Source organism: Anthonomus grandis, chromosome 17 (genome assembly GCF_022605725.1).
Source record: "Anthonomus grandis grandis chromosome 17, icAntGran1.3, whole genome shotgun sequence".
In the NCBI taxonomy this organism is placed as follows: domain Eukaryota; kingdom Metazoa; phylum Arthropoda; class Insecta; order Coleoptera; family Curculionidae; genus Anthonomus; species Anthonomus grandis.
The window spans coordinates 14,759,010-14,769,643 of NC_065562.1; the positions used below are offsets into that span (position 1 = coordinate 14,759,010).

Sequence of the window (10,634 nt, forward strand, 5' to 3'; positions counted from 1 at the left end):
CTCCGTCTGACCTGAGAGATGGAAAATCGTTCAGACCACCAGAATACCACGCTTTACATTAAAAATAATCAACATTTATTCTAAAATATGATTTCAAGAGTCAATTTCCTGAATGTGATTACAGAAAACATTCCAGGACAATTCAAAACCAAACATTCCTTCCAAAAGCCTTATCTACTAATTCTGTTTAAAATTATATTTAGTTTCTAAAACACAAAAAAACTTTTAGCATATAAACAGTTCAAGCAATATATGTATACGTGGCGGAATTCTCAACGTCCCGCTGAATGTACTCCCTCTCGATCAACGTCTCGATCCGCTTCTTCAAATCTTGTGATTTCAACGGAATATCCAGAACGCTAAACAATTCGGACATCAGCTCGTTATGCTTCATCACTTTTTTATTCTTTAAGATCCGCACTATGGCCGCGTCGATTTGCATCTGTCTGTCGGCCAGAACATTTCTCTCGGCCACTTTTAGTTCCTCTCTATTGTCTCTCAGTTGCACTTGGCTTATTTTAATTCTGCTCAGTTTATTAGTGAAATTCACGTTTAATTCGAAGGTGTCGTCCTGCTGTATGTAGTTGTTCTGCGGTTCTTTGATCAGCAATTTCGTTTTAGTGCAAGCCAGGGAGTACAGTGTGAGTATAAGATCTTTGCAGTCCAGCATGGTGTATTCTTGTATTTCGTTCAAACTTAACTTGGACCGTTTGTTGAACTGTAAAAGTACTATAGTTTGAAATAGGGAAACTGAGAGTTCCTTTATCCCCGCATCGAAGTATGCTTTGACGATGCAATGGCCTAAACTGGGCTGCCAATCCAACCTTCTGCCGGTATGTATGGACACGTAATATCCCGAAAAAATCGCTTGATAATTCAGAAGTTCGTCTGGTAAGATCAACATGTAGTTACCAACGGTTTTAGTCCAAATGCTGCTGGTAAGCACTAGCACGGACAAATCACACTTCTGACCAAACTCCGGGTGAGTGTTGAAGAGGAATTCTTTAAAATTGCTGTTAATTGTTTCACTCGAGTGCACATCGGTGAGCATCCCTTTGATTTTGGCCGTAAAACAATCGCCGCATTCTTCTTCGAGTTTGTAGACGATGCTCTCTTCCACATCTTGGTTAGTGGAACTGCCGAAGATCAGTCTTTTGGCCAGGTATTTCCGGTAAAAAACTTCGAATATGTCTTTGCCGTTGATACATCTGGAAATGAGAAGAACAGCTGGAATGTCAACCATTTATAGAGAGCCTGGAAGAGGTTTCATAAAAAACTAAAATTGTTACATTATATTTAGAAATATTGATTTTCGTAAAGGCTTTGATAGTATCAAGATTTTTTTTATGCATTACAATAGGTCATAATAACTACAAACTGGCTGTGTATACAAGAAAACTTCTAAGGACATTTTTGATAAAGAAACTCAGCAGCTTCCAAATGAAACTAAAATCAATAAAATCGTTACATGAGTTATTAAAATATTTGGATTTTTGTAAAGCCTTTGACAGTATTAAGATTTTTTCAATTCATTGAAATGGGTTATAATAACTCCAAACTGGCTTTGTATACAAGAAAACTTCTAAGGACATTTTTAGTAAAGAAACTCAGCAGCTTTAAAATGAGACTAAAATCAATAAAATCATTACATGAGATTTCAGAATATTTGGGCTTTTGTAAAGCCTTTGACAGTATCAAGATTTTTTTTCCAATCTATTGAAAAAGGTCTTAATAACTCCAAAATGGCCGCATATACAAGGAAGCTTGTAAAAACATTTTTGGTAAAGAAACTCATTAGCTTTCATATGAAAAAACTAAAGTCACTAAAGTCAATAAGATCGTTCCATGACTTTTTAAAATATCTGAATTTTTGCAAAGCCTTTGAGAGTATCAAGAATTTTTCAATGCATTGAAAAAGGTCTTAATAACTCCAAAGCGGCTGTACATACAAGGAAGCTCTTAAGGACATTTTTGGTAAAGAAATTCATCAGCTTTCATATAAAAGTAAAAACAATGAAATCTTTACAAACAGTATCAACAACTACTCCAACTCACTTACCTAAAAATAAGCATAACTTTATTCAAAATCACATTCAGCTCGTCCTCCCAGATATTCTTGGACCTCAATTTGCTATCCAGATATTTAGCCAGGAACAGTGCCGACTCAGAATTCCGTAAATTAATCGCTTTAACGTAACTGGCCCGGATCAACACCGCAAATTTCGGATTATTCCTAAAACACTTTTCTACTATCGTGTCCAACTTGTCCCTTAAATCGATCAGCACTTGGATCATCATTTTGTCGGTGCCCTTTTGGATAATCGAGACGCACAAGTCGTCCAAGTAACTTTGGAAATATCGTGAAATGTTAAATAAACCGGTCGGCCCTTTGGTGAACAAGTTGAATAAGAGACGCAAGGATGCTAAACAGGGTTCGTCCATTAGCTGCCTGAATCCTTGGGTTAGGATGTGTTCTTCGTATGATTCAATCATTTCTCTGTAACAGGAAAAGTAATTGATACTTTGTATTTTTTTGCATGGTTGCTTCATTTGTATAAAACCTTAATGGGGTTAAGATTGCCAACGTTGCCGATGTGACTTGCGTAAATCTTTGTATTGGTGAAAATGGGGAACATTTTGATTAATTTTTATAATAATTATATTATTATTAAGATAATTTAGCTTGACCATATACGGTTGATAAATATGCCAATAGTTTTAATTTAAAAATTGTATTTTTGAACCTAGGTAATAAAAAGTTGTGCAGAACCAAACAAAACTGATTTTTTTTCAAAACTTAATGACTTAGGGTCAAGTGGGGTAATTGTAAAAACGGGGTAAATGTAAAAGGCGTGTTTGTCAAATAGCCGTGGGCTTTAAAATGTAGATGGTGCTTCTGCAGCAATGTTTTAACCTTGGGCTATAGTGTACATGACCAGGTTGCATTTGTATTTGGTGGGATGAGGTTTTAACGCACGTGTTTTTGAAATGTGTCGAAAAAACTAAAAATCGTTTTATAAACGTTGAATGTTTTTGTAAAAATGTTGAGTGTGTATTGATTAATACTTATTCTAAATTTTATATAATTTGATAATTTACAATTACCCAAAAAAAATTTTGTTATGGGGAAATTGTAAAAATAGATTCAGGGTAATTGTAAATAACTGTTTTTTTCTTAGATATGCCTCGCAAATATACAAAGAAGCGCCAGGGACCTCAATATAGCAGAGAAGATCTAAGAAGAGCTGTGCAGGATGTTCTCAATAAAAACAAGACATCAACAAGCTGAAAAGTTTTACGGTGTTCTTTTACTATATACTATTTAAAGGAGCAGCAGTTCAACCAAGATGGATTTCAGAAAAAGCTTACCCAGGGATCCTGTACACTACTTCATCCAATGGTTGGATGGAGGAACCCCAGTTTTTTGAATGGTTCTCTACAGCTTTTGTGCAAGAGGTTCAGAATAAAAGAAGGACACAACACTAAATCAAACAGCTCTTTTAATGTATGATGGGCATAGTTCTCACATAAGCTGTCGTATTGTAAATGCGGCGGGAGTTTACAAATTTCCGAGTCATTTGACTGATAAGATCCAACCATTGGATAAATGTGTCTTCGGTCCAGTGAAAACGGCTTGGACAAAAAAATTAATAACCTTCACGAAAAAACAAAATGGTAAAGGTAACATAAGGTTATCAAAATCCCAATTTGTTGAGTTATTAGGAGAGGTTTGGAGAGATTCTATGAAACATGATAACATCGTTAAAGGTTTTATTTCTACTGGCACATTTCCAGTTGATTCAACAAAATTTCCTGAGGCAGATTTTAATCCTGTTTTGTTAAGAAGGTATAAAGAAAATCAGCTAAAATCTAAAAACTCATCCACACTAGCCCTACACAATTTACAGAAAATATTGAAGAGCAATCTCCTATTGAAAATCTTAAAATATTAAGTGTAAATAATCAAGTCAAGGTAGTATCTTAGAAAACAGCACACTTGATATAAATTTGGAAAAAAATGTTTCTAAAATCTCTGGTCCTGAACTTGCTATTCCTTCGACCTCTACCCATAAAACTCCAATTAAAACCCCAAGTAAAATAATAGATATTTTCTGTCAAGCAATGAATACTAGCTACGAAAAATTAGAGGTTGTTAAAAGAAGAATTAATCCAGTACCAAGATTAAAATCTGTAAAATACGGTAAAATACTTACTAATGAAAAAGTCGTGGAAAAAAAGAAAATTATTGAAGCTCAAAGAAGGGAAAAAGAAGTCAAGAAAAATAAGAATAAGAAAATAAAGATTAAAAAAAGACAGAGAAGAAACAAAAAAAGACAGGGAAAAAGAAAAATCCAATTGAAACTGATTCAGACAATGAAGACCTCGATGAAAACAATACAAATTATAGCTCAGATAATGAATCAGATGATTCTGATTTTCTGGCATCTTGCATAAAAGAAAATTTGAAAGAAGAAGATTATGAACAGCCAGATACATAATTACCAAATACATAATTATGAACAGCCAGATTACACCGGGTAATTGTAAATGAACCATAATTCCATAAAACTGCAAAAAACTTGATGGAAATCATCTTAGATCAAAAGTAAAGACTCTAAGGAAGGCTATAATATATCCTATGAGTTTTAAATTATTTACAAATATATTTAAAAATATTGACATTTATAAAAATTGCATATTTCATTTACAATTACTCCACTTGACCCTATGTTAAAAAAAACTGAATCTCCACTTATTTGCGATAAAAAATGGTACAACTATTGCAATTTTTATATAGCGATACGCCTTGTTTTCGAGAAATAAAATAGGGTATTTTCACGATTTACTCGAAAACTTTAAGGTTATATGTGAGAAAAGTATAGATACAAAAACTATAGACTGTTTTATCACCTATAATTGTTTTAAAAAGCATTTTTTCTCAGACAATTATTTTCTGCAAATAAACTGTTTTTTATTAACCCAACCCTTACCCCCCCACCCACCCCACACAACTTACCAGTAAGAAATTGTTTTCAAAAATCATTGTTTTCCGAAATAAGACACATGAATAACAGCTGTTTTTGTCATTAATATCTAATCTAATAACACAGTTTGTTTATTAAATTTGTTAAATATAATTATATACATAATTAATTATATAAATAATTAATAATTAATAAAAATAATTAATAATAAACAATTATATAATAATATTTGATATAATTATATACAATTGTATATGTATATTAATAAATATTTAATATAAAAACAGTGCTATTAGATTAGATTTTATAGACGAAAAACGGTGATTTTTTAGAAGAAGTTTTTACTGGGCAAAGATTTGGGGTGGGTGGGGGGGGTAAGGGTTGTGTTGATGAAAAACAATGTTTTTGCGTTCATTGACGTTCACTAACGTTCATTGTCTTATTATGTGTATTATTTTATATCTATATATCTTTTGATTAATTTATTATTTTAAATATATTGTCCTATCTGATTATTTTATTTAGTAAATTTACTTGCAAATTTTAACTTTTTTAAATTTTGTAAATCTATTTTTTCTTTTATCACATAAGCGCTAAAATGGTGCACTGTATTCGACGTTGCTTTATGATTGAAATATCATTTTGTTGAAAATAAATTTATTATTATTATTATTTATAATGTTGTCAGAGTTTAACAATAGTGTATTAAGCGGCTCTCACACGATCAGTAATACTGACAGTACTTGATAATGTCAGTATTTCGTCAATATTTTGAAATTCACCTCACACTATCAATATTTCTATCAGTAACCTATACAATATTTAGTTTTGTTGTGATCGTTCTTTCTCGTATTCCTCTTCTTCAAAAAAATGGGCAATAAACAAAAAGCTTGTGTTGCCATTATATTGTTTCCCTATCCACTATCATTTCTCCTACAATCATAAGTGAAATTGTAATGGAGGTTTGCAACGCCATAATTGAATTATTGGCAGACTACATCAAAGTAAGTAAACATTATTTTTACATAAAATAAATTTCTCATTTCGTTTTTTTATTATTTTATTTTACATTACAAGCTATTACAATTTATTTAAATGAACTTAAATATGTCTGTATAGTAGGAAGCTCTGTTGGTGATTGTGGTGTGTGTTCTGTTTGAAGAGCTTGTTGATGATTTTGGGATACATTTTAAAGCTCTAAATATTGTCGATTTTGACTAACGTTGTGTGCTTCATCCAATGGCATTGGTGGAGAGAACATGGGCGTTGAAGTGTAACTATAGTTGCAACTTGCGGATGATAAACTTTGAATTGATGCTGCTCTTGAATATACATCAACAAAATTTGCTTCGTCACAATTTATTTTGACGGAGCTTTTGGTTAAGGTGCCCTGTTCCGCCTCGAAAAGAATATCATTTGTGTATTTCTCTGCCAACCTTCGTTGTTGTGGGTCAATAAGACTTTTCAACTTTGCTTCCCAAATTTTTCCAATGGGATATTCATCGTATTTAGTTAGATATTCACGCGCCATGGATAATAGCTGCTGACGATCTTGGTTATCCTGGTTTCCAGTAGCTTTTCTTTTTGTTGCTTCTCAGTTCTATCAGTGCCTTCTTTTTGTTGCATGTCTTCAGAACGCTGAAACGATAGGAAACAGATCAATGAATTAAATGCTTTGTTTTTTTAGATACCATTAACCGGAGACGAATGGGAGAAAATAGGAAAGGACTTTGGGGCAAAGTGGCAATTTTGGAACTGGGGCAATAGACGGAAAACACGTTCACATTATTAAACAAGCGAATTCCAGATCAAGGTACTATAATTACAAGGGCACCCACATCAACGTTTTGATGGCGATTGTAGATGCTAATTATAATTTTATAATGATTGATGTTGGCACTAACGGACAGGTATCGGATGGAGGAGTTCTTTACAATACCGATTTTTGGGAAATGTTCGGTTGAATATTCCTGATGCCTCAAAACTGCCAAATACCGACGAAAATTTTCCTTACGTTTTTATAGGGGATGATGCCTTTGCGTTGAGCAAACATTTATTGAAACCATTTAGCCAAGAGGATTTATCAGTCACAAACCGGATTTTTAATTACCGATTGTCACGGGCTCGCCCAGTAGTTGAAAACGCATTTGGCATACTTGTTACTCGATTTGGTGTATTTCAAAAAGTTATAAATTTAACACCTGAAAAGGCCACCGTTTTTGTTTTAGCCTGCTGTTATCTACACAATTTTTTAATGATACAAATAATTATTATAATAACATTAAATGTAGAAAACAAGGAAACAGGGGACGTCGTTATTGGCACAGACAGATCCGAACATACATTGAATGGGCTTCGTTTAGGACTATATCGAAATGCTTCAAAAAACGCTAAGCAAGTTAGGGAACGCTTTAGGAACTACTTAAATAAAGAGGGACAAGTGGATTGGCAAAGAAAAATATTGAAATTAACTTAATCGAAATAGGTATTTTGGCTTGTTTAAAAAATGTAAAATGTAACTTTCCTGTTCCAGTAAAACACTATTTACTTACCTCATTTTGTTTTATTGAGCTTCTTCCTTTCTCCGGAATTTCAACATCTGCTAAAAACTGAAGTTCATAAAATATCCACGAACTGGGTTCATACACACTTTCAGCACTACTTACTATACCAGTGCGCTTAGAGTCTTTTATTTTCTTCAATGTAATTACTACGTCGGGTATTAATTTGCTTTTTCACATCTTCAATAATGGCTTGTGCCTTTAAACGTACATAAATTTGAAGCAAAGCTTCGTATCCGCGTCTTTTTTTGTCTCGATCGGAATACTCTCTCAATGTGATATTCCACAACTCTGGCATGACTTATAAGCTGCAATAAACCTCTTTAATATTGATTTTCTTGTTTCTTCTTCAGAAGATATGCTAGATGAAGGTGACCCTACTGGAGACTGCATCGATTCCATGATGCCTCGATGACTTCACTTGAAATACTGAATTACTTTACTTTACTGCGCTCGGACGATCAATATTTTCATCAGTATTTTGGCTCCGCCTAAATACTTTCAGGATCCCGAAAGTATTATCAGTATACTGAAAGTCCATCAGTATTTGCCCTCACACGATCACGGGTACTATTGTCAGTATTTCGAAATACTGTCAGTAATACTGATCGTGTGAGGGCCACTTTAGTGTGATTTGACGACTGAACAATATTTTCTTAGGTAGACTACTCTTCAAATTTATTAAAAAAAGAACGTGTAGAGGAAATAAATAATAAATAATCTCCGAAGTTCTGGGCAGAGTTAATTTTAATATTCTTAGGCGCGTAAGTCTTTGTATTTGTGAAAATAGGGAATATGTTTTATAAATTAATTTTGTTCTTAAATAAAACAATTATTTTTTTTTAATTTAAAATATTTGAATATACCTAGAAACAGAATTATCGCAAAAACGGCTAACTTGAGCGGGTTTTAATAAAAACGCCTTTCTTGTTTAAATTTAATGGGAAAATTGTTTTTTTTTTAAACATAAAAGTAAAAATCATGGACATTTTAAACCATTAGAAGTGCAGTGTGAAGCGCCCTCTTGCTATAGGGACACACTGTGCATATTCAGGTTTCGCATCCCAAAAATCCCCTGGATACAAATTTAAAAAAATGCGATTTTCATTTTTAACTTCACCGCCCTAGGTGTAGTTTTGAATCGGAACAATTTTGGACTAAAGTAAGTTGCTTTAAACCGGCCTAATAAGTTGCTTTCAAATTTTGATCCCAGGAATACGTGGTGAGATTTTGTAAGGACACCCTATATATTGTACTGCTTACGCGGATTTCCGCCGTCTTATATTAAAGTTTGCGCAAAAAAAAAATAAAAAAAAATAAGAAATTTCTTACTCATAAAGGATCGCTAAAGTTTCTTGCTCAGTATCCTTCAGTACGTAGTTTCTATCAGTCTCCTCGCGGATTTTATCCCGAACAAACAGCAAATACTCTTTAACCCCCATGGCGTTTTCTCCGATTTGCCGGCCTCCCAGCTCGTAAAACTTCCTTGATTCTGCTAAAAAGTACTGTTCGAATATCGCCCCATAAACATTTAAGTCAATTAGAACGCTTAACATGGTACTGAGTCTGTTGCGATCGATGGTACTGCCGTGCCTCTCCAATCTGACCTCTTCCAAGATCTGCCGAGTTATCTGCCTAGAAATGCACGGGTTTAAGATGATAATGGCTTTAAATAGTTCCAAGCAAGTGATTTGGGTTTTATTGAATCTGTACTCGTTCTCGGATCGGTCATGCCATAAATAAATATTTTTCAGCAGGGTCACTTTTTTTGAGTAGTAATTCCATAAGTCGGTGAGGGCAGTCAAAAGTTCTTTGGGGCTATTTATTTGCATTAGGCTCTCCAGTTTTTTATTCAAAAAAATGGTGTTGACGTGATATAAAATTTGGAAAATCTCATTTCGCTGATCCAGAAACACTAAATCCTCCACTGTTCTGTACAGCTCCTCTAGCGACAGCTCCGTACGGTCTTCCCACAGTAAATACTCCAGTTTATTGTACAAATTCCCTTTGGCTCTATCGATATAGTTCAGACCCAGCAGCGGCCGTCCTCGAAAGTTTTTTATTTTCAAGACTTTCGGGGGTGTACAGCCGTGCCGTGGCTTCTCCAGTTTCCCTTGAGACTGACAGTCGGAGAACTGGGAATTTAGCACTGCCGTCGGTAAAAATAGCGTGACGGACATGATCTACTAGTACTACTGCTAGTTATTCAACTATAGTTTGCCGCTATATTGTCACAGTTATATAAATGACAAGCATGGAGGACTTGTTTTATTAGTTTGACGGAAAAATGACAGTTTCAAGTTTAAACAAGAACGTTATCTTAGAGAACTGGTAAAGATTAAGTGCTTAATGCGCGCGCACACGTGCTTTATATTCTCGATGTAACTTAACCTAACAAAGATCCAAGGATGAGATCTTTATTTTATGAGGTTAAGTGTTATGTTCTTCTTCTTTTCAATAAATGAGCGTATGAGATTGAGTATTTTTTGTGACGTAAAGGTGGGTCCAGACTTGAACATTTTAACCCGAACGAACAGAACGAGCTGAGCGTGCGGAAATAAGCAGAGCGAACAGACAGAGCATAGGTCGATCCGTTCGCGCGAGCATTAAAAGTTCCAACTGCTCGAAGTGTTTATGTATTTGCTATTGTTATTTTTTTCCGCAAAGATATACGAAAGTGCTGGTAAAAGTAAGATAGTGAATTTCAAGATTGAATATGAATACTGAGTTAGCGGTAGCATTTAGCTCTTTTTTTCTTATTTGTAAAATTGCTGCCAAAAAGAAGAAAAAAGCGCGGAGCCAATGGGTACGAAAATTGTATCGACAGCGCAACAATAACTTGTTATTAGAAATGGACCACATTCATTTAAAAAATTTTACCAGAATGACTTCAGAAGATTTTGAGGAGTTGATAAATTTAATTGGACCTGTAATTCAAAAGACGGATACAAAGTTACGCAAAGCAATACCAGTTAAATATCGTTTAGCCTTAACATTGAGGTTTTTAGCTTCTGGCGATTCTTTCACCAGCCTTCAGTATTTGTTTAAAATGTCAAAACAAAGTATTAGCATCATAGTGGCAGAAACA

The 10,634-nt window shown here is 34.1% G+C and overlaps 1 protein-coding gene across 1 annotated transcript; it reads right to left on the reverse strand.

The window, feature by feature from the left end:
- Positions 1-181: 181 nt before the first annotated feature.
- Positions 182-9,902, reverse strand: LOC126746399 (cullin-4B-like). The gene is made up of 3 exons (XM_050454639.1): positions 8,879-9,902; positions 2,060-2,497; positions 182-1,208 (listed from the first exon to the last, which is right to left on the reverse strand). The coding sequence occupies exons 1-3, from the start codon at positions 9,724-9,726 to the stop codon at positions 242-244; spliced, it is 2,253 nt and encodes a 750-aa protein (XP_050310596.1). The 5' UTR covers positions 9,727-9,902; the 3' UTR covers positions 182-241.
- Between the last annotated feature and the right edge of the window lie 732 nt (positions 9,903-10,634).

Excerpts from the sequence above, each read along its gene's own strand:
- LOC126746399 (XM_050454639.1), bottom strand. The coding sequence starts at position 9,726 with ATGTCCGTCACGCTATTTTTACCGACGGCAGTGCTAAATTCCCAGTTC. Across the intron at positions 2,498-8,878 it reads ACTTTAGCGATCCTTTATGA|AGAAATGATTGAATCATACG; the intron begins GTAAGAAATTTC and ends TTCCTGTTACAG. Across the intron at positions 1,209-2,059 it reads AAAGTTATGCTTATTTTTAG|ATGTATCAACGGCAAAGACA; the intron begins GTAAGTGAGTTG and ends TCTCATTTCCAG.